We start from the raw sequence: 27,553 nt of genomic DNA on the forward strand, positions 1-27,553 counted from the left end.
TTGTGGTTTAAAGATAAAAGTTTAATAGCAAAATCAGAGACTTTAATCATTTATGAACCAGTTGCTCTGTGCCTCCTGGGAAGCACTGAATGAACCCAAAAGAAAATACCAGAGAACTGAAGGACTTGCAAATCTAATAGGAAACCATCCATCAAATTCTGGGGATTGGAATCATTGAACTATTCCTCAGTACTTTTTCCCCTCTTCCATCCATTTCCATGTGTGTATGTAGCATGGGTGGGTAGTGATAGAAGGGGATCGGACTTTTAACAAGTGGAGTTATAGATCAAAAATATCAACAACTTTGACTTAATATATTTAAAAACTAAATGTCATGATCCCAGCTGATATCATTATTGGACAGTCATATCCCAGACTGAAATTATGTTGTGTTTTTAGAACTCTTCAATTGACTCCTGAATTTACAAGAGTATTAGAAAACAGCAGAAGTAGTTTGTACCAATGAAAAAGGAAAAGAAAAAAAGGTTGACCTCAAAACAAAAAGCCATGAACATCTGAGGTGGTAGGGACAGTGTAAAATTAACAGAAAGAGCTTATAAAAACTCACAGTATGGATCACAACAGAATGGAATAAATACAAAGCCAAAGAAAAGGGCCACAAGGTGGTTTATAAGACCAGTACAAAAGAATTATGAAAGGAAACTTGCAAGGGACACAGAAAACAATAAGAGATTTTATAGTTACGTAAAAGCAAAAGAGACTGGTTCAGAGTACTATTGGCCCACTGAAGGCTGACGGCAGGGACATTGTCAATGACCTTGTAGAAATGGTAGTCAATTATTACTTTGCTTCAATATTCACAGCAAAAAGAGAGAGAGAGAACAGCTTGCCAGAAATCTCAAAGAATCAGGGATATGATCTAAATAAAATTAGCTTAAGCAAATTAATGCAACTGAAGAGCAACAAATCCCCAGGACCTAATAGCTTCCATCCATGGTTCTTAACGGAAGGAGACACATTGCTGATCCCCTAACCATAGTCTTTTAGAGTTCCCTGGATGCAGGGATTGTGTCTTCGGACTGGAAATTTGTCATGTCACTCTGCTCTGCAAGAAGGGTGACAGAGAGAGAGAAACCAGTGAATTACAAACCAGTTGGCCTCACATCTTTTGTGGGGAAACTGTTTGAGTCTATAATCAAGACTAGTAATTGATCATCTTAAAACATTCCAGTTAATTAGGGGGAGTCAGCATGGATTGACGAAGGGTAGGTTGTGCTCGACAAACTGAAGAAACAAAGGTGATAGACAGAGGTAACTTAATAGATGTTGTTTATACAGACTTCCAGACACCTTTTTGCCAATGTCTGACATGAAACACTGTTAGCTAAGGTGGAGGCCCACAGAACGAAGGACAAATTACTGACTTGGATAGGAAATAGGTTGAGTGGCAGAAAACAGAGTTGGGATAATGGCTAAGTACTCTAACTGGCAGGACATGGCCTCAATTATTCACAATACTCATTAACATCTTGGAATATGGCATAAAACGTCAAATATCCAAATTTGCTGATGACAAAGTTGGGCAACAATATAGCATTGAGGGCAACATGGAATTACAACATAATATTGATAGATTTGGTGAGTGGAACAAAACGGTGGAAGATAGATTTTAACATACACAAGCATGAGGTCATCATTTCAGACAAAGAAAGGATAGAGCAGGGTATTCTTTTAAAAGGCACAAAATTCAATTCAGTGGATGTCCAACAGGATTTGGGACTTCAGATGCCTAGCTCTTTAAAATGCCACACGCAGGTACAGAAAATAGTCAAGGCAGTTAATGGAATGCGGAATAAAGTGGAGGTTTGAAACACTCTTCTTCAAATGGTGGTCAATGTTAATCATATTAAATGTAAATCTGGGGCATAAATCTTTATTAAGCAAGGGTATCAAGGGATATTGCCATAATCTTATTTAATAGTGGATCAGGCTTGAGGGGCTGATGACCTACTCCTGTTCCTAATATCCCCCATTATTGCTAAAAATCAGCTTCCACTACCCTTTCATAAACCAGGTTAAACCAACTAACTATAATTCTCCAGCCCCGCCCCCCCACCCCCGCCAATAGCCCTTGGGCAAAAGTCACGTTATCTTAAATTGTGTCCCTGGTTATTGTCAAAACGTGTGGCGCTGAAAAAGCACAGCAGGTCAGGCAGCATCCAAGCAGTAGGAGAGTTGACATTTCAGGCATAAACCCTTCATCAGGAAGGTGGGGGCCAAAGGGGCTGAGAGGTAAATAGGAGGGGGTGGGGCTTGGGGAAAGGTAGCTTGTAAGGCAATAGGTAGATGAAGGCAGGGGGTGATGGTGAGAGGGTGGAGGGGATAGGTGGGAAGAAAGGTGGACAGGGATGTCAGTTCAAGAGGGCAGTGCAGAGCTGGAGGGTTGGATCTGGGCCAAAGGGAGATGAGGAAATTGGTGAAATTGAGGTTGATTCCGTGTGGTTGGAGGGTCCCTAGACAGAAAGCGAGGTGTTCTTCCTCCAGGTGTTGGGTAGCTAGGATTTGACAGTGAAGGAGGTCCCAGACTTGCATGTCTTTGGGGAAGTGAAGGTGGAGTTGAAGTATTCGGCCATAGGGCAGTGGGGTTGATCGGTGCATGTGTTCCGGAGATGTTCTCCGAAACATTCTGCAAGTTGGTGTCCTGTTTCCTCAATGTCGAGGAGACCACATCGGACACAGTAGATTAGGTGTTTGGATGTGACTGACCAGTTCAACTCCCCCCTCTGCCAAGGACAGTAGAATGTTCAGCAGTTTGTGTCACTGATGCATTTTACACAACATCAGTGGAAATTGATAAAATGAGGACTTAAAAGTTTTAAAATTAATGACAGATTGCTAGGCATGAGGAGTGAGAGATTATGGAATGGAGGAAATTAAACAAAGTTATACATAAATTAGGCAGAACCTAATTGATAGAACAGCTTTGAAGGACTGAATTTTAATTAGGCCACACTTGGAATAGCATGTGCAGTTCTAGTCACCAGCATAGGAAGGATGTGGAGGCTTTGGGGGTGGGGTCAAGAGAAGTCTAGCAGGATGTTGCTTGGTTTGGCGTGTATTAGCTATAAATGAGAAGTTGGACAAACCTGGATTGTTTTCTCCAGAGCATCAAAAGGTGAACTATTAGAAAGATGTAAAATTATGACAGTCATGGATAGAGTGGATAGTCAGAGACTTCTCTCAAAGTGGAAATATTAAAATACTATGGGGCATAGGTTTGAAGTGAGAGATGGGAAAGTTTAAAAAAGGAGATGTGCAAGGCAAGTCTTTTTTTTTGACAACAGTAGGTGGTAGATGCCTAGAGTGCATTGCCAGGGAAGATGGTAAAAACTGATACAATAGCAACATTTAAGAAACATTCAGACAGAACAGGCAGGAAATAGAGGGATACAGACCATGTGCAGGCAGATGGGATTAGTTTAGAATGGTATCATGGTTGGCACAGATATGGTGCGTCAAAGGGCCTGTTCCTGTGCTGTACTGTTCTCTGTTCATTCTTATAATCCATTCAGTGCTGTGGACATTGTACCAGTTTATTTTGCAAAATAGTTTTTTTAAAAATTCAAAACATGAATTTTATTCATTTGAAACTTCTAAAAATTACTACCTACTCCAAAGCTTAAATCTTCAAACCATCGTGATCAAGTTGTTAAAAATTTATACATCACCCTTCCATTGCAACATATTCAATGCCCACCAGGTGTCAGTGTAAGAATGGTCTGTGTTTAAGCTGCGGGTCAGTGTGGTACCAGTGTTCATCCCTAGTCGGTTGGGAGGGGAGTGATGACAACACGTTCCACTGTAGCAGAATGAAAATCTGCAATGCTTAAACTCTGCAGTCATGTAACAATCTGCTTATGGAAGATCTAAACACTCGACCAATCCAACAGCCAGGTATAAATATCAAAAATGAGAATATGTTTGCCAGAGAAATGCAAAAATATCGAAACAACAAAAATCAGTCCAACTGACACTGGTTTATGTAAAATGTCCAAGTAGCCTTGGGCAGCTCTGAGAGGCCAGTTCACAGCCCAGTGAATTCGAGCACTCCACCTGACAGGAAACTGTTACTCAGAAGATGAATTCAGTCGGCGTTGCATCCTGGCAGCGTGTTCTCTGCTTCTGGCTCTCTTAGCCTTTACCTGTTGGGATGAGGTGAGGGAAATCAAAAGGGCAGCTTTAGAGTTTGCACCTGACCTGAAAGCAAAAACCCACCAGTTCATCTGGAAACCAAGATTATACAGAGCAGGAATCCTTGGGACATACCAGAGATTGCCCGAAGGAAACGACAGGGTCGAAGATAAGCAATTTCTGCTGTTTGGGGATTCTATAAGTAGGGTCAGACCATTCAGGAGAAATGTTAGGAAGCACTTCTACACACAACTGATGGTAGATGTTTGAAAACGCTCTTCCATAAAACAGTGGATGCTAGATCAGTTTAAATCAGAGATAGATATATTTTTGTTCGGCAAAGATATTCAGGGTTACGAGTATAGAATACAACCCCTACAGTGTGGAGACAGACCACTTGGCACAATAAGTCTACACTGACCCTCCAAAGAGTCCACTACCCATTTATCCCTGACTAATGCATCTAACCTACACATCCCTGAACACTACGGGCAATTTAGCATGGCCAATCACATAACCTGCATACTTTTGTACAGTGGGGGGGGAAAGCAGAGCACCCAGAGGAAACTCACACAGACATGGGGAAAATGTGCAAACTCCACAGAGTCACCAGAGGCTGGAATCCAACCTGGGTCCCTGGCACGGTGAGGCAGCAGTGCTGATCACTGAGCCACTGCATTGCCCAAGGCAGGGAGATGGAGTTTGGCAAGAAGTCAATCATTATCTCATTTGAATGGCAGAACAGGCTAAAGGGGCTGAATGGCCTACTCCCGTTCCTATGACTTCAAATAGGAGAAAGGGGAGGAGGTGATGATTAAGATTCACAATGAATCAGCATTTGAATTAAACGTGGATTAGGGGCTTGCAAAGTTACCAAGGTGCCAGCTAGCAACAGGCAGGGAGAGGGCTGTATTGTCACAAAGCCTGGTAGCTACCACTTCCTAACATTACAAAATGTTGAGCTGGCACTTGGGCCGAAGTACTCAGAGGCACTAGATGAATCACACAAAAAAAATCAAAAAAGCGTCAACTCCTTCTGAAGGGAGAGCAAGGGGGAAAAAAGGGGGAATGTAGTGTTAGGTTTAAAAATGATATATCCAAACCACATCACTAAGTGTTAATCATTAACTGGCAACTGAAATGGAGATATCATTTTTAAACCTAACACTATATTCCCTCTTTATTGCCGCTGTCTCTCTACCCTAGATGGAGGCTAACCAAATCCTATACTGAAGTGGAGGCAAGACTTCACTAGGTAAAAACAATGACTGCAGATGCTAGAAACCAGATTCTGGATCAGTGGTGCTGGAAGAGCACAGCAGTTCAGGCAGCATCCAACGTTTTGAGCAAAAGCCCTGAGCAAAAGCCCTTCATCAGGGCTTTTGCTCAAAACGTTGGATGCTGCCTGAACTGCTGTGCTCTTCCAGCACCACTGATCCAGAAGCAAGACTTCACTACCCCTGTACTCAAGTCCTTTTGTGATAGCAACAGTAGGTAGTATCAGATTCAGAACCTTTCACCATCAGGCTGGGCTACATGAGACTGGTGCCATGGAAACGGAGATAGAGCTCCAAGGTGTCAGCCATCACCCAGGAGTTTCTGATAGGCAAAGGGCAGCAAGACCCACTTGGGGGAATATGGCTAAAATTTAACCTAATAGACACACTCATTAGTTTGCATATATTGAAAGTAGATTAAGCTGGTAAATTTGCTTCATAATCAAAGTGTACATATCTTGTAATCATTTTGATCAGATCATGAAGTACCCATTAGGTGCTTTCGCCCCAACATTACAGGAGGTGAACAATATTTATATCGCTTTCCCCCACATCCCCTCCAGGGTTTCCAAAGTTCTTCAATACAATTTTTTTTTAATATCTGTTGTAGAATCTTTTCTAAATCAATATCAGGGCTGGTGAAGAATGAGACTGCCAAGATGGGAGAAAATGAATCATGGTCTTTATCCATATAGCAATCCCCAAGTTCCCAAATCTACAGAAATTAATGTATCACCCATTATTCTCTCAAACTCTTACAAAGAAATAATTATTTCCTTTGCTAGCCCCCACTCCTATCCAACCTTCTGCAAATTGGAGGAAGAAATAAGTCTATGGCAAGTGTATCCTTCCTTACATTGATTTCTGAAGGTGAATTTGTTTTTGAAATCTGTCAGTCAGAGCGCGAAGGCAGCCATTGCTTGACAAAACCTCACCTCACAACCCATAGTCAGCAAACCTGAATGTACACAGAGGAGTCAGTGTCATTCAGAATCAGCTAGAGCTGCACAGAAAAGGTATTTCTACCCATGCACAACCAGGCACTCTCAGATTACAAGTCATCACAGAAGTGACAGCTAACAGGTCAGAGTAAAGGCACAAGCAGGTGTAAATTGTTGGAGTGAAGGCTCGGACCTTCATGCATTTGTAGATGAGCCTCTGAGGTCAGCTGCGACTTCAGTAGTCACGTGCCAGAGTTCTGCTAGGAGGTTGGAACTTGCACATCACCGAGCATGTGGTCTGTAGTCTTACTGAAATAACTGTGCAGAAGCCAGTATCCCATCACCAAGTTACCCTTTATTTACACATGATCAGAAATCTCAAACCCAGTGTCTAGAGTTAGAAGATTCTCAGACTCCTGTTTATAAGCTCAAGTAAGGGGAAAACACCTGAGTGGTCTAGTGACAAAGCAGTGCCCTTCACATCAAAGGGCAATGCTGCATGATCAAAATTGTGAAGGGTAGAGCAGAGATTACATTAAAATAGAGTTGGAGGGGCCCTCTGTTTATATCTTTTTTAACCCCCACACTACCGCCTAACTGCAGTAGTGCTTATTTTTCCCCAGCACCCATGGTGTGTGTGCGCAAGTGTGAGATGCAGAGAGAGACAAAATGCACAAATCTTTATTTAATTTCCACCACCAGAAAGAAAGGAAACACCCAAGTGGCCTGTGACAAGCAGTGCCCTTCACATCAAAGGACAATGCTGTGTGAATCTTTTTTTTCTTTTTTTTTTGTGTGTGTGCGCGCGCGCGCAGCTGTGAGACACAGTGAGAGACAAGGTGTACAAATCTTTATTCAATTTCCACCACCAGGAAAAGTAGGAAAACACCCGAGTGGCCTGTGACAAGCAGTGCCCTTCACATCAAAGGACAATGCTGTGTGAATCTATCAAATCAGTCAGGACTCCCTGATTGGCCTGGATTAAACAGTCCCCATCAGGGACCTCACAGTCAATGAAATTTGCCTGGCCCTCATTCTAAGTCATTACACTTACGATTGTGTGCAGTTAACAAACAAACAAACAAACAAACAAACAAACAAATCTCTAACATTGTACAACCTCAAGCCTGTCTTCTAGTTTAAAGAAAAGCAGGGAGATTATATCAGAGCTGGCCGAACTAAAGTTCTGCACACAGATGAAGTACAGTCTGCAGTCCTGGTCACCGCGCCATAGGAAGGATGCGATTGCCCTGGAGATAGTACAATGGAGATTCACCAGGACGTTGCCTGGGATGGAGCATTCCAGCGAAGAAGAGACTGGATAAGCTCAGGTCATTTTCTTTGGAACAAAGGGGTTTGAGAGGGAATCTGATCATGGTGAATAAGATTATGAGGAGCAAGGAACCAAAAACAGCTGTTCCCTTTTAAAGGATCAATAACAGAAGGGACATAATTTTAAAGTTATAGGTAGGAGATTTGAGGAAAATCTTTTTCACCCAGACAGTGGTAGCAGTATGGAGTACACTGCCTGGGAGGGTAGCTGAGGCAGGAAATGTCACAATCTCGTTAAAAAAAAGCAAGTACTTAGATAAGCACTTGAAGTACCATAACATTCAAGTTTACAGGCCTAGTGTTGGAAAGTGGGACTAGTGTAGGTAGTGGTATATTTTTGGCAGTACAGATTTTATGGGCTGAAGGGTCTCTTCTGTACTGTACTCTATGATTCGAAGAACAGTAAAGATAAAACAAGAGACAGGGACAGAACCCTGGAAGAAGACTAATGTGTTTATGTGGACAAGAGGAAACAAAAGAAGGGTCTGTACCAATAACGAGCAAAACAACAATCTCCAACTCTAAAGTTAAAAAAAAATCACAACAACAGTTATAGTCCAACAAATTTATTTGGAAGCACTCGCTTTCGGAGCACCGCTCCTCCATCAGATGGCTGTGGAGTATAAGATCACGATCACAGAATTTATAGCCAAAATCAGTCCAGTGTCATGGAGATGTGATACATTTCAACAATTTTAGATTTAACCTTTTATCTTCTATGGTGGGATGCGCTGGTTTCTGTTCTTTGATACGTAAATCCTAGAACTTCTTTAAAATTACATTCTCAAGATAGCTCAGCTTTTCTAACAACAGGTGCGATGTCTGTCTGTGTCCCAATGCTATGTCAGACTGACAAACCCTCTGCATAGTTTTGAAAGTTTTACATGGATCCTTGCAGTTTTTGAGCAAATTTAAAATGCGATGGGACACAGACTGACTTCACACCTATTTGTATAAAAAGCTAAGCCATCTTGAGAATGCAACTTAAAAGAAGTTCTGGGATTTACATAATCTATGTACAGAAACCAGCATATCCCATTATGAAAGATTTCATCTAAAATTAATGCATCATATCTCCATGACACTGGACTCCTTTTGGCTATACATTCTGTGATCACGATCTTATTAGAAGATAGAACATAGAAAAATACAGCGCAGTACAGATCCTTTGGCCCTCGATGTTGCGCCGACCCAAGCCCACCTAACCTACACTAGCCCACTATCCTCCATATGCCTATCCAATGTCCGTTTAAATTCCCATAAAGAGGGAGAGAGAGTCCACCACTGCTACTGGCAGGGCAGTCCATGAACGGAGTAAAGAATCTATCCCTAACATCTGTCCTATACCTACCTCCCCTTAATTTAAAAGCTATGCCCCCTCGTAATAGCTGACTCCATATGTGGAAAAAAGGTTTTCATTGTCAACCCTATCTAAACCCCTAATCATCTTGCACACTTCTATCAAGTCAGCCCTTTTCTCCAATGAAAACGGCCCCAAGTGCCTCCGCCTTTCCTCATACGATCTTCCTACCATACCAGGCAACATCCTGGTAAACCTCCTCTGCACCCATTCCAGTGCCTCCACATCCTTCCTATAGTATGGCGACCAAAACTGCACACAATACTCCAGATGCGGCCGCACCAGAGTGTTCTACAACTGCAACATGACCTCCGGACTCCAGAACTCAATTCCTCGACCAATAAAAGCCAGTATGCCATATGCCTTCTTCACAGCACTATTTACCTGGGTGGCAACTTTCAGAGATCTGTGTACATGGACACCAAGATCCCTCTGCTCATCCACACTACCAAGTATCTGACCATTAGCCCAGTACCCCATCTTCTTATTACTCTTACCAAAGTGAATCACTTCACACTTACCTACATTGAACTCCATTTGCCACCTTTCTGCCCAGCTCTGCAGCTTATATATATATCCCGTTGTAACCTGCCACATCCTTCCTCACCGTCAACAACTCCACCAACTTTCGTATCATCTGCAAAATTGTTCACCCAACCTTCTAGCCCCTCCTCCAGGTCATTTATAAAAATTCTCCACAACCACCTCATGAAGGAGCAGCACTCCGAAAGCTAGTGCTTCCAAGCAAGCCTGATGGACTATAACCTGGTGTTGTGTGATTTTTTTTAAAAAAAACTTTGTCCACCCCAGTCCAACAGTGGCACCTCCAAGACCAACTTTGAAGATCACCTTACCTCTAGTTCTAAGCAACGCCTCATCTCTCGGTCAATATCATTACATTTTCCCAAAAACTTCAGGAAGCTATGCTGTAGAAGTGAAAGGATAGACATTAAAAATTGCAACACTGGCCATGCTAGCTAACCGTGGTGAATAACTTTACTTTGGGAAGACAACTGCAACATAGTCAATGGCCCTGTGCAAGCCTTGTCACAGAACATTAAGGTTAAGACTAAGACTACTTAGTGTGGAAACAAGCCCTTTGGCCCAACAAGTCCATAGTGACCCGCCTACAATGTGTTCAGTGGACAGAGTTTAAAACAAAATAGTACATAAATGAATGATTTTGAATGAGATGAGGTGTCCCACTTTAACTGACAATTATTTTATTTTGAAAAATGTTAGAAATGTTACTTTTTACTAGATTCTATTAACAATTATGCAGACTGATTGCTGCACTTACTTTGGTGCAGTTTTTAAAGATTTTAAATTTGTAAAGCCTGGACCTATTTTGAACCAAATACTAAGTACTTAAAAAGATGCGGTGAATCCATCACTCAGATAGGGTTGAGGTGCAATGGTAGTGTTCCCACCTCTGAGCCAGGAGGCCCAGTTAATAACATCTCTGAACAGGTTGATTAGAAAATATTCACATGTTGTGTAGGGACCTCAGTTGGGAACCAAAAATAAAGATGGGACAAACAAGAGGTAGTTGCTAAATTGTGTGATGGGTGCAGGAGGGAATGTGTCAGTGAGTTCAAAAGCTCAAGGGAATGGTCTGATGAAGACGTTTAAAACTAAAAACACGGAGATGCAGGGGAACAGTCCCTTTTGGCGGGGACATCCAGGACAAGAGAGGTGGCATCTCATTCAAACTGGAACAAGGCCATTTACAGGGGGGGGTATCAAAAGGAAAAAGTGCCAGAAAGCACTTTGTCCACACAAAGGACATGTTAAATTTACACCTCCCTCCCTCAAAGGCTGTAGATGTTGGGGTTCAAATGGAATTCACAAAACTGATGCCAGTGGATTTGAGTTTAACAGGAGTTTCGAGGGATATGAATCAGGGTTTTGGATTTTGGTGCAGGTCAGGTCTGATCCAATGGCACAGACCAGAGGGGTTGAATGGCCTACTCCAGTTCCTGCTGTAAATTCTGAACTTTGAATGTATTTAGTAGCCTTACACTCTGAAGCTATTCCTGTCCTGTGCCCCCAACTCTCACTGCATTGTTTTAGTACTGTCTGTACAAAAACTATATCAAGCTCACATCATTACTTAAAAGCAACGGCCAAAGGCAAAAAAGAAAAGACTCCAGTTGCTGGGTTTTCCCTGCTCAGAGCCCAGGAAATCAGCTCTCCTGTTCCAGACTAATACACGATGCTGATTACATTTAAGACCACAAGACATAGGAGCTGAAATTAGGCCATTCAGCCCATCAAATCTGCTCCGCTGATAGGTTTTTCCTCCCCATTCCCTCACTTTCTCCCCGTAACCCTTAATATTCAAGAATCTATCTCAGTCTTATATATACTCAATGACCTGGCCTCCTGTGAAAATGAATTCCATAGATTCCCCACTCTGGCTGAAGAAATTTCTCCTTATCTCCATTCTAAAAGCTCTTCCCTTTACTCTAAGACTGTGCCCTCAGATCCTAATCCCTCCTATCAAACATCTTCCCAGCATCCACTCTGTCTAGGCTATTCAGTACTTTATGTTTCAATTAGATCTCCCCCCTCCAACATCATCCTTCTAAACGCCTTTGAGTATAAACCCAGAGTCCTCAAACGTTCCTCATAAATTAAGCTTTTCATTCCTGGGACCATTCTTATGAACCTCCTCTGAACATGCTCCAGGGCCAGTGCATCCTTCCTGAAATATGGGGCCCAAAATTGCACATAATACTCCAAATGTGGTCTGACCAGAGCCTTAAAGTTTCAAAGCACATCCCTGCTTTTAAATTCAAGTCTTCTCAAAATAAATGCCAACATTGTACTTGCCTCCCTCACTACTGACTTAACCTGTAAGTTTACCTTGAGAGAATCCTGGTCTAGAACTCCCAAGTCTCCTTGCACTTCAGACTTCTGAATTTCCTACTCATTTAGAAAATAGCCCATGCTTCAATTCTTCCTACCAAAGTGCATGGCCTCACAATTTTCCTCGATGTACTCCATCTGCCAATATGTCCACTCTCCCCACCTGTCCAAATCCTTCTGCAGTCTCACTACCACCTCAGTGCTACACATCCCTCTACCTATCTTTGTATCATCTGCAAACATAGCCAGAAAGCCCTCAGTTCCTTCATCCAGATCGTTAACGTACGAAGAAGTGAACGTTTGTGAACCCAACACTGAGCCTTGCGGAACACCACTTGTCACCAGCTGCCATCTTGAGAAGGGCCCCTTTATCCCCACTCTCTGCTTTCTGCCAGACAGCCAAGCTTCCATCCATGCTAGCACCTTGTCCCTAACACCATGGGCCCTTAGCTTACTCAGTAACCTCCTGTGCGGGACCTTGTCATAGGTCTTCTTGAAGTCCGGGTAGCTAACATCCATTGGCTTTCCTTGGTCTAACCTGCAAGTTACTTCCTCAAAAGAATTCTAGCAGATTTGTCAGGTAAGACCTCCCCTTGACGAAACCATGCTGACTTTGCTAGATATTACCATACACTTCCAAGTATTCAGAAATCTCATCCTTCACGATGGATTCCAGGACCTTACTCATAGCCAAGGGGAGATAATTGGTCTATAACTTTGTCTTCTGCCTTACTTCCTTTTTAAACAGGTGTCACGTTAGTGATTTTCCAGGCTTCTGGTACCCTCCCTGATTCTAGTGATTCATGAAAGATCACCAGTAATGCCCCAACTATCTCTTTAGCCATCTCCCTTAGAACTCTAGGGTGTAGTCCATCTGGTCCAGGTGATTTAACCACCTGCAACCCATTCAGTTTTTTCTAATACCTTCTCCTTGGTGATGGCCACTGTACTCAGCTCTGTCCCCTCACTCTCCTGAATCTTTGGGATAATACAAGTGTCTTCCACTGTGAGGACTGACCTGAAGTAATTATTCAGTTCCTCAGCCATTTCATTGTTCCCCACTACTATCTCTCCAGCAACATTTTCTAGTGGCCCAATGCCCACTTTTGCCCTTTATATATCTAAAGAAATTCTTACAGTCTTCCTTTATATTACAGGTTTGCTTACCCTCATATTTAAATCTTCTCCCTCCTTAGTTCTCGATTTGTTGTCCTCTATTGATATTTGTAAGCTTTCCAATCATCTGGTTTCCCATTGCCCTTCGCCACATTTGCTTTCTCTTTTATGCTGTCCCTGACTTCCTTAGTCAGCCATGATCGCCTCATCCTCCCTGTACCATGCTTCGTTTTCCTCAGGATGAATCTCTGCTGTGTCTTCTGAAATACTCCCAGAAACGCCTGCCATTGCTGTTCCACTGTCTTTCCTGCTAGGCTCCTTCTACCCAGCTGCTCCCTCATGCCTCTGTAGTTGCCTTTATTCAGCTGTAATACTATTAAGCTCTGGTTCTATCTTTTCCCTCTTAAATTGCACAGTAAATTCAATCAATCATTGTGATCGCTACCTCCTAAGGATTCCTTCACCTCAAGCTCCTTTATCAAGTCTGCCTCTTTGCACAACATTAAATCTAGTATCGCCTAATCCCTAGTAAGCTCCACCACAAGCTGCTCCAAAAAGCCATCTTGTAAACATTCCACAAATTCCTTTTCTTGCAATCCACTACCAACCTGATTTTCCCAATCCACCTACATTTTAAAATTCCCCATGATCAGTGTAACTTTGCCTTTTCTATCTCCCGATGTATCTTGCACCCCAGCTCCTGACTACCGTTTGAAGGCCTGTACATAACTCCAGCAGTGAATAAAAAGGCCCCTTCTCAAAATGTGAATGGTTGGAACGAGTAGCTCACTGTTAGCACTGAGCTAAGGGTTAGGGTTCAATTCTAGCCTCGAGTGACTGCGTAGAGTTTGCACATTCTTCTAGCGTCGGCATGTATGACTGACAGGTGCTTCAGTTTCCTCTCACAATCCAAGGACGTGCAGGTTAGGTGGATTGGCCATGCTAAATTGCCCCATAGTGTTCAGGCTAGCTGGGTTAGCCATGGTAAATGCAGGGTTATGGGGACAGGGTGAGGAGGCGAGATGCTCTTCAGAGGGTTAGTGCAGACTAAATGGACTCTACCTGCACTGTAGGGATTCAATGATTCTTTGAATGTGGAATTCACTATCTCGAGCAGTAGCTGAAGTGATTATCACAGGTGAATGGAAAGCAAAGCTCAACAAGTAAATGAGGCTGACAGAAGGAGAATGTTAATCTTTAATAGGTTTAAAGGTAGCGTTCCCAGACGAGTCATGGTGAATGAAAGAGGCTCTGATGGTGCAGTGTGTGTGTCCCTACCTCTAGACCAAGAGTCAAGGGTTCAAGTCCCAGAGATGTGTGTCATAAATGTCTAAAAGAAGTGTTGGTGGAGGGTCCAGTGTAGCAGACACACCAGCATAGACTCATTTGACTGAATGTTCTGTTTCTGCTGTAAACCCAATGCAAAAGTGACTGGGCATGAGGCAGTGAAGAAGTGATTGACTTAGAAAGAAGACAGAACATATGGGGAAAGTGAAAGGTCACCTTTAAGATATATTGCTGCTGTGACATCATGAAAAATGTACAAACTTTCTCTTGAAAAGGGCATTTTAATGGTCCAATTAAAGTACAGGATAAAGAGCTTTTTCTTTAAATATTTACTCATGGAATGTAAGCGTCACTGCCTGGGCCTGCATTTATCGCCTGCTCCTTGCTGCCCTTGAGAAAGTGATGATGAGCTGCCTTCTTGAACTGCTGCAGTCCACACATAGTAGGTAAAACCACATAGCTAATCAATATAATCACAATTGGCAATTACACACAGACACAGAAGACTTGAAAGGGGTTGGTAGTGAGTTAATTGTTTAAAGACGACTTTGGTGTAAGAGATGCAAGTCCCACTTGTTGCAGTGACATTAGAATCCAATAAGTTCCTATTGTCACAAAGCTGTTTTTTCTTCTAAAAGCTGTTCCTTTTCTCAAGGATACTATGATTAGATTAGATTACTTACAGTGTGGAAACAGGCCCTTCGGCCCAACAAGTCCACACTGACCCTCCGAAGAGCAACCCACCCAGACCCATTCCCCAACAGTTACCCCTTCACCTAACACTACAGTCAATTTAACATGGCCAGTCCACCTAACCTGCACATTTTTGGATTGTGGGAGGAAACCGGAGCACCCGGAGGAAACCCACACAGACACGAGGAGAACGCGCAAACTCCACGCAGACTGAGGCGGGAATTGAACCCGGGTCTCTGGCACCGTGAGGCAGCAGTGCTAACCACTGTACCATGGTGCTGCCCTTACTACGTCATTGGTTTTTTGCAGAGGGGTAATAAACTGCTCTGTCGATTACTCTGGTTTGGTACAGAGATTAAAAGGGTACGGAGAGTTTTTAAATATATAAGTAGATGAAACTTCAGGCCGAAGTGGTCAGGTTTTAGAAGTGACAAGTATAATGAAAGGGGGTGGTCAGCTCTCTAGTTGAGCAGTTTAATTCAGTCCAGAACTAGTTGGGAGTTCAACAATGGACTGTGTGAACGGGCTCGCTCTCGTCTTCCCTTCGAACTTCAACCTGTAAGCATCTGACCCTTTCCTCGTACTCTGTTTTAAGTGGGGTGGGGGGTGCTTATTGGGACAGTGGTGTATATTCAGAACAGCAAATTAAGTCTAGTTTGGATAGACTGAGTTCTGTAGAGGTTCTTTATCCTGTTCTTCATGTTTCATTGTGTAGTTTTGTGAATCCATTTTTTTTGTCTGTTTTAAACCTGGTAGACAACCTCACTAACTTAATCTGGGTAATCTTTTTTGTACAATTACCGAAACAAATTGCCAAGTTATTATCTGGGCTGCCTGCTGAACGATGTTTTGAGTGGTCTGGCCTAGTCCATAACACTGTTAAAAGATTTATTTTGATATAGTACTTATTCAAAGGGTAGTTCTTCAGTTATTATGGAAATAACTGAAGAAATAATAAACTTTGATTATTGTAGTTTTGAAACAGTTTTAAAACAGACTGCTGCATCACTGGGTGCCAGTAATTAGAAGGCAAACTTATGTAATATCGCAATCTCTACCTAAACCAATTACAGTAACTAGAAAGGGACCGAAGTCTAATTTCATACCTCAGTCTCTGGCTTGGAATTCATATTAACTCTGTATCCTCAGAGTTTACACTCTGTAGCCTGTAGTGTGACAGGACAGATACTCTGGCCTCCCAAGGAAATACAAAGAGAAGGAAGAGTGAAACTGTACAAAGAGCCAAGAGGACAGAGAATGAAAAAAAAAACGTAGTTATACGCGTGACAGTGTGCCGGGGAAATGAAACTAAACAGGGCACTGTGTAGATGAAACAATTAAAATTATTTTTTTTTAAAGTTGTGTTGGGCGGTTTCTTCGAATTTTTTAAAATCAATAATATATAAATGTGTTTTAAAAACAACATTGGGAGCAAACAAAAAAAAAATCAGACTGGCAGATTTTCTCACTTTGTCAATGCCAAGCTAGAACAATGGAACATCCCATCCTCTTCCGAACTGGGAGCAATACAATTTTTAAGAAGAACATGATTGAGATGGGTTCTCACTTCAAAGCATGCCTTTTCCAATTTTTTTTTAAAAAAAAAGTGTCTGCAAATCATGCCCAGGATTTCATTGAAAACATTGGAGACAACATTTCAGAAGTGAAAATAAAATTACTGCTTGAAATCTTACTCACTTCTCTATGACACTGTTTGAGGCGCTGTATGATAACGTTGCATTCCTCTGTATGCAAGTGTGGAGATAGATCTGGGTGCATCTTCACTTAAAGTTTACTCTTTGTTAACTTGGAAGTGGATCCTTAATGCTCACGTCCTGGATAAAAAGCGATCAAAGTCAAGCTAATGTGTATCATAATCAGCAGCTTGTAACTTTTTTCAAAGAAAGTTCAACCTATTCTTCTAATCTAGAGATGTCATTACACACTACTGGACCAGGCGGGACTTGAACCCAAGCCCCTTGGCCCAGGGGTAGGGACTCCACCAACACCACCCCACCCCTCAAAAACCTTTATTAGCAAAATGATTCTGTGTATTTATTTTAACATTTTAAATGCACGGTTCACATTTCCTTTTATGGTCCAAGTGTCCCTCCAGCTCATAGCAAGGAAGGTCACAGGAGATCCATACATTTATTTTTGCAGAGAGTCAGACTAGTTTTGTTTCAAAAAGCACAGGAGGTCACAATTCAAATAATTCATGAAATTATTCATCGTAAAGACACCAAATTTATATTGCAACTTTCACAAAGCACTTTACAATCAATGAACTTCTCCCAACGCGCAACCAGTTCTGTATTGTAGGAAACACAATGGTATTTTATCACTGCACAGGGAAACCTGTTTCGGTGCAGTTGGTTGAGATAGTGGGCAGAATACTGTGATCTTCTTTGAAAGAGCGCTATTGGACTTTATCACATTCCATCTAAAAAGCGAAGACGGGGCCTAGATTTAAACTTGCCTCCAAACAGCAAAACCTCTGGTAGTCCAACACTCCCACGGCAAAGCATTGGGAGTTTTCAGCCAAAATTATTGTTTTTGAATTACAGCTTCACTCATTTCATCAGCAAAAGACAAAAAGGAAAAAAAAGTCAGCTGAACCAGAACACAGTGTAATTTGTGTTTAAACATTTCTGTGTGCAAGCTTTAAAAATTTTATTTCAAAATCATTTCACTAAAATCTGGCCAAACCTTCAGATTGAAACAGGGAGGACAAAGTTTTCACTCATTATCTCACATCAGCACTGCTGCCTCACAGCGCCCGAGACCCGGGTTCAATTCCCGACTCAGGTGACTGACTGTGTGGAGTTTGCAGGTTCTCCCCGTGTCTGCATGGGTTTCCTCCGGGTGCTCCGGTTTCCTCCCACAGTCCAAAGATGTGCGGGTCAGGTGAATTGGCCATGCTAAATTGCCCGTAGTGTTAGGTAAGGGGTAAATGTAGGGGTATGGGTGGGTTGCGCTTCGGTGTGGACTTGTTGGGCCGAAGGGCCTGTTTCCGCACTGTAAATAATCTAATCTAATCTAAAAAAAAGAGACTTTTCAAATGGAGATCACCCAGGAATAAGGCATGTTTTCGAAGGTGCACCACTGGCCCAAGTATACTGTTCAGTGTTGTTTATTCTGGATGCAATTTTCAAGATATGAGATTCAGGTTACTCACATATGCTGCACTGGACGCTTACTAAGATAGATGTGTTACATCTATTTTGTTGTAAGCTATAACACTGGCATCCAGCTGACAATGTGAAAAGATTGCCAGGTATGTCCTTTTTTGAAAGAGCAAAGCAAATCCAATGCAGACAATTACTTCCTGACCAATTCACACACAAAGAAAGTCAAATGGGCATGGAAACAGGCCCTTCAGTCCAGATGGCCTTAATAAATCTAGTCTAATTTGCCAGCATTTGGCCCTTGTCCCTCTCAGACCTTGCTATTCATTTACCCATCCAGATGTCTTTTAAATGTTGCAATTGTACCAGCCTTCACTACTTCCTCTGCAGCTCAATTCATATACACATCACCTTTTGTGTGCAAACATTGCCCCTTAGGTCCCTTTTAAATCTTTCCTCTCTCATCTTAAACCTATGCCTTTGAGGTTTAGACTCACACACCCTGGGAAGAGACTTTGCCTATTTAGTCTATCCATGCCACTAATGAATTTATAAACCTCTAAGGTTACCCCTCAGCTTCCAACGCTCCAGGGAAAATAGGCCCAGCCTATTCAGCCTCCCCCTATAGCTCAAACCCTCCAACCCAGGCAACATCCTTATAAATCTTTTCTGGGCCCTTCCAAGTTTCACAACATCATTCCTACAGCAGGGAGACCAGAACTGAACACAGTATTCCAAAAGAGGTCTAACCAATGTCCTGTACAGCTGCAACATGACCCCTCAACTCTTATTCTCAATGCATTAACCAACAAAGGCAAGCATATCAAACACATTCTTCACTATCCTGTCCCTCTGCAACCCTACTTTCAAGGAACTATGAACTTGCACTCCACAGTCTTTGTTCAGCAACACTCCCTAGGACCATACCATTAAAGGTGTACAAGTCCTGCCCGATTTGCTTTTCCAAAATACAGCATCTCACAACAGTCACCCTTCAGCCCATTGGCCCATTTGATCAAGATGCGTTGTACTTTGGAGGTAACCTTCTTGGCTGTTGGTCCCATGTGCACAATTACTAACCATAACTTCTATGCTCACATCTAAATCATTTTATATAAATGACAATAAGCAGTGACAGAGAGCATTCATGCCTCATGTATTTAGCCGGGGGACACAGTTTGCATTTTCCAAATCACTAAATCCCTTACAGCCTAGGTCCAAATTAAAACTAAAGGAAATGAATGCAAGGAGGTGAGATGCAAGTGACTGCCTTCAACATTAAAAGGCAGGATTTGACCAAGTATAGCACCAAGGAACTCTGGCAGGCTTGAAGTCATTGAGAATCAATGGGAAAACTGACCACCAGTTGGAGTCATACTTAGCACTTGGGAAGATGCTGTTATAGAGTAATAGAGTCATACAACACAGAAACAGACCCTTCAGCCCAACTCATCCATGCAACCAGGTTTCCATTTGCCTGTGTTTGACCCATATCCCGCTAAACCCTTCATATTCACATACCTGTCCGAATGTCTTTTAAATGTTGTAATTGTACCCACCTCTATCACCTTTTCTGGCAGTTCATCTCATACATGCACCATCCTGTGTGTGAAAAGGTTGTCCCTCAGGTCCCTTTTAAATCTTTCCTTCTCACCTTAAAACTATGCTCTCTCGTTTTGGACACCCCAATTCTGAGGGAAATACCTTGGCTATTCACTTTATCTATGCCCTTCATGATTTTACAAACCTTTATAAGATCACCCCTCTGCCTCCCACGCTCTAGGGAAAAACAGGAGAAAGCTGCAAATGTGTTGCTGGTCAAAGCACAGCAGGCCAGGCAGCATCTCAGGAATAGAGAATTCGACGTTTCGAGCACAAGCCCTTCATCAGGATAGGAGAAAAAGTCAGGACTGCAGATGCTGGAGATCAGAGCTGAAAACGTGCAGCAGATCAGGCAGCATCCAAAGAGCAGGAAAATCGACGTTTCGGGCATGAGCCCTTCCTCAGGAAGGCTCATGCCCAAAACGTCGAATCTCCTGCTCCTTGGATGCTGCCTGACCTGCTGCGCTTTTCCAGCAACACATTTTCAGCTCTAGGGAAAAATACGCCAGCCTATCTAGCCTCAAACTTTGCATTCTCACTAACATCCTTGTCAATTGTTTTGCACCATTTCCAGTTTAATAGCATCCTTCCTATAGCAGAAGGACTAGAATTGTATGCAGTACTCCAAATGTGGACTTATCAATGTCTTGTTCAGCTGTAACATGATGTCCCAACTCTGACCAAGGATGACAAATGTGTCAAGCACCTTCTTCACCACCCGGTCTACTTGTGACGATACTTTTAAAGGAACTATGTATCTACATTCCTAGGTCTCTGTGCAACAACACTCAAGGGCCCTACCATTAACTCTGCAAACCCTGATGTGGTTTCTCTTACCAAATGCAACACATCACATTTATCAGAATTAAACTCTACCTGCCTTTTCTCAGCCCACTGACCTAATTGATCAGGATCCTTTTGTACTCTTAGATAACCTTCTTCACTGCTCTGGAGGACAATCAACTCAGCTCCAGAACATCACTGCAGGTGAATCTCAGGGTAATGTTCTCAACCCAACCATCTTTAGCTGTTTCATCAACACCCACAACCTCTACTGCCATGAAAAGAGGAGGTCTACAGATGTGACAGAACATCACTACCTGCAAATTCTCCTCAAGGTCACATACCATCCAGAACTGGATGCATAATTATTCTTCCAGTGTCACTGGGTCAAATGTTTGGAACTATGCCCCACCAACAGCACTAAGGGTGTCTGCACTTTAGCAGTTCAAGAAAATAACTCAACACCATGTGATGATGCCGCTCCTTTAGCAAAGTTGCACCGTCTTTGGCTTTATTTCAGAGAGGTTGTAAAAGCAGCAATTCCGAAAAGGCAAGGTTTGAAGGATTTTAGGGCCAGTTTGAATATAGCAAGCAGATATTGCCTCAGACAAAAGGCTTTCAAGTTTTAAAAAAACACTCATACAATGAAGAGGGAGTGGCTGGTTCTCACAGCTCAGCTTTTCTCTGGTTTGGTTTGAGCACAGTAGTATATGAAGCTGCTGGACCCAAAGAAGGAGGTCCATGCTGGTCCTCTCTCTCCTGTAAGACCCGGTGTTTGAGTCTACCTTTTGTGCCAAGGGGTGCTTATGGGGTTTGTTGCAAGTATTTTAGAACAGCATCGTTAAGTTGGAATGATCTGGTGTGATGGATAGGTAAGTTATTCAGTATTGTGTTCTCTTTTGTTTGTGTGTCATTCAGTAATCTTGTAAATAAATTGTTTTGTTTAAAACTACATGGTTTGACCAACTGCATCCCTCTTTGAATATCCATGCTACATCTGCTTAAAACAACTTGCAAAGTTAGGTTCTGGGCTACCTTTTTAAAGTGTTTTGAGGGGTCTGGCCTGGTCCATAAATTCAGAGCTCTTTGCGGGATTTGTTCTATAGTTCCAAATTGGGATTAGGGTTGTTGGACTCGAAGGCAGCGGATGTTGGGTGTTAGTGTCTTTTATTCCGAGTGTCGAATTCAGTTGGTTTAAACAGTGCTCGGGATAGCAATGCCTCTTGCAGTCACTAAGAGGTTTCTGGGGGCAGAAGAAATGACTTTGGGGATATTACAAAAGGAGATTAAGAATAAACTGCTGGAACGGTTAAAGGTGGATAAATCCCCAGGACCTGATCAGGTGTACCCGAGTATTCTGTGGAAAGCTAGAGAAGGGATTGCTGGGCCTCTTGCTGAGATATTTGTATCATCGATAAGCACAAGGTGAGGTGCCGGAAGACTGGAGATTGGCAGATGTGGTGCCACTGTTTAAGAAGGGTGATAAAGCTCATTCCATACACGTACCACCCTCTACGTGAAAAAGTTGCCCCTTGGGTCTCTTTCCCCTCTCACCATAAACCTATGCCCTCTAATTCTGGACTCCTGACCCCAGGGAAAAGACTTTGCCTATTTATCCTATCCATGCCCCTCAATTTTGTAAACCTCTATAAAAGGTTCATAACATCTTTCCAATAGGAAGGAGACCAGAATTGCATGCAATATTCCAACAGTGGCCTAAACCAATGTCCTGTACAGCCGCAACATGACCTCCCAACTCCTGTACTCTATACTCTGACCAATAAAAGGAAAGCATACCAAACACCTTCTTCACTATCCTATCTACCTGCGACTCCACTTTTAAGGAACCATGAACCTGCACTCCAAGGTCACTTCGTTCAGCAACACTCCCTAGGACCTTACCATTAAGTGTAGAAGTCCTGCTAAGATTTGCTTTCCCAAAATGCAGCACATCACATTTATCTGAATTAAACTCCATCTGCCACTTCTCAGCCATTGGCCCATCTGGTCCAGATCCTGTTGTAATCGGAGGTAACCCTCTTCACTGTCCACTACACCTCCAATTTTGGTGTCATCTGCAAACTTATTAACTGTACCTCTTATGCTCGCATCCAAATCATTTATGTAAATGACAAAAGGTAGAGGGCCCAGCACTGATCCTTGTGGCACTCCACTGGTCACAGGCCTCCAGTCTGAAAAACAACTCTCCACCACCACCACCCTCTGTCTTCTACCTTTGAGCCAGTTCTGTATCCAAATGGCTAGTTCTCTCTGTATTCCATGAGGGAGGAATGAATCACCAGTTGACACAGGAGAGGTTAAAGAGTACAGATAAGCAAGTAGACGTGGAATTAACAGCGACTCTATTTGATCAGACGGTTGACACAAACCAGGAGCAAACAGATGTCAAAGCTGTCATTTTTAGCTCAGATAAATTAACTGAGTTACAGCAGGAAGATTAAAATTTAAAGCAACTGTACCAAAAAAAGGTATTCACAAAAAGAATCAGAATGTGTTCCTGAATGTTAGTGTCTTAAAAATGATATCTTAATGAGGAAATGGAGACCATCACATATTTAGGCAGATGAGAAAAGGGCAGAAATTCATCAAGTCATATTGCCAGTGGATTATAGAATGGAGGTGTTGAGAATGACACATGAGCTACCACTAAGGGGTCATTTAGGCGTGAGAAAAACAAAACTAAAGTACAAAAACATTTTTACAGCCTGGAATGCACAAGGATGTAGTTGAATTTTGCCAGACATGTCATACATGTTGGGTAATTGGAAAACCACAGGCAATAATAAAACCTTCAATACCTTTTGCTACACTTGAGGAACCTTTTGTAAGAGTCTTAAACTGATTGTGGAGAACACCTACCTCAAGCAAAAAGTGGGAATCAGTATTTGTTAACAATAATGGATGTGTCCATCAAAATTCCAGAGTCCATTCCATTACGCAATATTACAGCTCAAAAGGATTGTTGAGAAATTAGTCAAATTTTTCACTCGATACGGACTACTCAGATACACAATCAGATCAAAGGTCAGATACATCAAAATTATTCAATAAAGTAATGGACAGCTTAGGAACAAAATAATGCAAATCCACTGCCTACCATCCAGAATCGCAGGGAGTGCTCAAATGGTAGCATCAAGTATTAAAGACCATATTTAGGGCTTATAGTCAAGACTATCCTGGCAACAAAGATAAGGGAATTCGCTTTGTATGTTTTGCCATCATAGATGCACCAAATGAATCAACCAAATTCAGTCCATTTTAATTAGTTTTTGTGCATGAAGAGAGAGGACAGCTAAAACTGAATAAAGGAGAAATTGGTAAGCCAGAGTTCAAATATATGGTCTCTGAATTGTGTCAAACAATTAGGAAACAATTAAATAGAACAGGGGGGTTGGCTAGACAGCATTTAAAAGTATCACAGTATACAATGAAACAGGAAGCATAAAAGAAATCAAAAACTCACAATTTTGCTATCAGAAATAATGTGTTACGATACTTTTAATAACAGGTGAACCTTATCACATCAAGAGGAAATTGAGTGAAGTAAATTATTTGGTAATGACTCCATACAGAAAGAAACCTCAGTGTGTCATGTTCAAAAGGTATTTTGACAGGGAAGGAAAACAAGAGAATGTGTTAAATGATTACAACAGAGTGAAGAACCAAATTCAGAGGATTCTGAATTGGATATTCCTCAAAATAAATTGGACAATGAAGAAGTTGTCAAAAATTGGGATAAATTACTGAGTTACTTTCCAGATGAAAATCAAAATGATCTGAAAGGAAGAGTTATTACTATCACATGGGGGAGATATGTGGAAATAAGCTGGGAAATACTAACTTAAGTACGCATGACGCAGATACAGATGTTGTTCCGAATCAGCAACATCCTTACAGGCATAGCCCTCTAAAGTTGGCACAGGTTCAAAAGGAGAGATTGAACACACGCTCTAAGACAACATAATCAAGTGAGTTACAGTGATTGGAGCTCACCCATAGTAAGTGCCAAAAACCAGATAGTATCTAACGATTACGTGTTGACTATTGCAACATCAATGCCGTCACAAAGACTGATGCATATCCAACTCCATGTTTGGAAAACTGTTTGTAAAAGGTGGAACAAGCAACTTATATTTCTAAGTTGGACTTGCTCAGATGATACTCTAGGTACATTTTCTGAAAGAGCAAAGACAATTTTGGCTTTTATAACGCTATATGGACTGTATCAACTTAAAATCATGCGCTTTGGTATGAAAAAAATGCACCAGTCATTTCAGAGACTTACCAAGAAGGTCATTGCTGAACTGCCCAGCTGTGTCATATATAGAGATAACCTGGTGGTTTTTACTCACACATGGAAGGAACACTTGCAACATTTATCAGACTTGTTTGATAGGCTTTGGAAGGCAGGACTGGTGATAAACCAGACTAAAAAGGAATTTGCCAAAGCCCAAGGCATTGGACACAGAATGTAAAAACAAATGCAATTGGGAGTGTCCCATACCATCGACAGAAAGAGCAGTACTACAATTCCTGGGATCTTATTGAAAATTCATACCACATTTTAGCAGGGTGGCTGTTCCATTTACTGAATTGCTAAAGAAAGCCAAGAAGTTTCAGTGGCCAGTGGACTGTCAGAAGGCATTTGACAGCCTGAAAATTGTGTTAACCACTGCCCCGGTCTTAGCCAGACCTAGTTACGCAAAGCCATTCGAGGTGGCTATCAATGCAAGCGATGAGTGTGTCGGTGCTGTGCTTTTACAAAGATGATAAAAAGATAGAAAGACCTATCCAGGAAACTGAACATTTATCAGCAGAAATATTCCACAGTTGAGAAGGAAACATTGAGCTTGGCATTGGCATTACAACATTTCATGGTCCATTGATCAAAACCCATTGAAGTTTGTGGAGAAATTCAAGGACAAAAATGCAAGAATGTTTAGATGCAGTTTGTTGCTAAAGCCATTCAAAGTTGAAAATTGTGCACGTGGCAGGAAGAGAAAATGCGATTACCAAAGCATTGCCGAGACTTGAATGAGAAACAGAGGCAGAGGCAGTCGGTGGCAGGAGTAAGACAGACTGAAACAAAATGCAGTAGTGCATGTTTGCATAATTATAGTCAATGTAATGTATATAGGTGTTGTAAAGTACTAATACTTTAAGATTAAGCCATCTTTGGATAGTGATGGGCTTTTCTGGTGGAGGAGGTGATGTGATGATGCTGCTCCTTTAATGCTGTCCTCAACCTTTTTCCCCCCCCAAGAGAGGTCATAAAAGCAGTGCTTCTGAAAAGTCTGGCTTTCAATGGTTTTAGGAGCAATTTTATCATAGCTAATAGATACTAGTTCAGGCAAAAGGCTTATATGTTTTTAAAAAATCCACTTGTACAGTGAAAAATGAGCAGCCAGTTCTCCCAGCTCAGCTTTTCTCTGCTTTGGTTGGTGTTAGCTCAGTAGTACTTGAAGATGCTGGACCCGAAGCAGGTCCAAGCTGGTCCTCTCTTTGTGACATCGCTCCTGTAAGACCCTGTGTTTGATTCTACCTTTTGTGCTAAGGGGTGTTTATGGGGATTAGTTTAGATTCCCTACAGTGTGGAAACAGGCCCTTTGACCCAGCAAGTCCACACCAACCCTCCAAAGAGTAATCCACCCACACCCATTTCTCTCTGACTAATGCACCTAACACTATGGACAATCTAGCAAGGCCAATTCACCCTAACCTGCACATCTTTGGACTGTGGGAAGAAACCTGAGCACCCAGAGGAAACCCACGCAGACACAGGGAGAATGTACAAACTCTGCACAGACAGTTCCCAGAGGCTGGAATTGAGCCTGGGACCCTGGTGCTGTGAGACATCAGTGCTAATCACTGAGGCACCGTGCAGATTGTTGCAAATATTTGGAACAGCATTATTAAGTGAGATGATCTGTTGGGTCAGATAGATTAAATTATTCCATCTTCCATTCTCTTTTGTTTGTGTTTCATTTGGTAATCTTGTAGTTTTTGAACAAAACAGAACTTATCTACATGATTTGACCAGCTGCATCACTCCTGAAATATCCACTTTACACCTGCTTAAAAATAACTAGCAAAGTTAGGTCTGGGCTACCTTCTTGAAATATTTTGATGGGGTCTGGCCTGGTCCATAACAACAATCATCTTGAGGCAATTAAAGTATAAATTTCAAAGGTTGGCCTTGCCACGGATAGATTAGAGTGGTGTTGGAAAAGCACAGCAGGTTAGGCTGCATCCAAGGAGCAGGAAAATCAACATTTTGGGCAAAAGCCCTTCATCAGGAATAGAGCTAAGATACCCACATCACAAGAACTTTTTAATTAAATTACAGCTTTATTAATAAAACTGAACCATATAATAATTAGATATTTTTAAAAATTGTTATCCTAACACCAATCAGTTGTAATGGTTCATGGAAAAATTTTACATTTGTACATGCACATATATATATTTGCAGGCAGAAATCTAAAACACTGGGTTAATTACATTAAATCAGCATAATTTACACTCAGTTTCCCAGCTCCAATCAACACAAAAACTGTACCCCTGTACATTACAAGTAACAAATCAGAACTAACTTACAATCCCTTACCTGATTCAAGAACAAATGAGTGCTAACAACCAGACATAACTAAATGCTAATATTACTGTTGCAAAACTCGGACGTAGCAACGAGTTAAATGGAGAGTTAATTACAACATAAGGACATTGTAGGACATAAGACACAACTCAGGGTGGCAAAGGAGGAAGAGATTCATTTCTACATTTACGCCAATAATTACTGATGCCTTACAGATTCAATCTCTAATTTTAGCTACAACCTCTAAGCACTTTAAGATCGATTTAAGCAAAATTCTCACTGTTTAAATATGCTGCCTCCCCAACACTCACCTTCTGAATCAAGCTGTTCCCAAAGCCTTGTGTCACTGCATGGCAGGAAGTAACAATTTGTCGGTGAGTGATAGAGGAATGGGC

At 41.9% G+C, this 27,553-nt stretch overlaps 1 protein-coding gene across 1 annotated transcript; it reads right to left on the reverse strand.

Moving 5' to 3' along the window:
• cmc2 (C-x(9)-C motif containing 2) lies at positions 1 to 27,508 on the reverse strand. The gene is made up of 4 exons (XM_060837950.1): positions 27,470 to 27,508; positions 16,728 to 16,864; positions 9,917 to 9,988; positions 1 to 4,163 (listed from the first exon to the last, which is right to left on the reverse strand). The coding sequence occupies exons 2-4, from the start codon at positions 16,806 to 16,808 to the stop codon at positions 4,089 to 4,091; spliced, it is 228 nt and encodes a 75-aa protein (XP_060693933.1). The 5' UTR covers positions 16,809 to 16,864; positions 27,470 to 27,508; the 3' UTR covers positions 1 to 4,088.
• Positions 27,509 to 27,553: the final 45 nt, after the last annotated feature.

The sequence above is a fragment of the Hemiscyllium ocellatum genome, chromosome 17 (genome assembly GCF_020745735.1).
Source record: "Hemiscyllium ocellatum isolate sHemOce1 chromosome 17, sHemOce1.pat.X.cur, whole genome shotgun sequence".
Lineage (NCBI taxonomy): Eukaryota > Metazoa > Chordata > Chondrichthyes > Orectolobiformes > Hemiscylliidae > Hemiscyllium > Hemiscyllium ocellatum.

Bases quoted from the DNA above. Each gene is read 5' to 3' on its own strand.
- cmc2 (XM_060837950.1), bottom strand. From the start codon at position 16,808: ATGCACCCAGATCTATCTCCACACTTGCATACAGAGGAATGCAACGTT. The intron at 9,989-16,727 runs GTGAGTAAGATT...TCACTTCTACAG, and splicing joins TCAAACAGTGTCATAGAGAA to CATAGCTTCCTGAAGTTTTT. The intron at 4,164-9,916 runs GTAAGGTGATCT...TCATCCCAACAG, and splicing joins GGCGTTGCTTAGAACTAGAG to GTAAAGGCTAAGAGAGCCAG.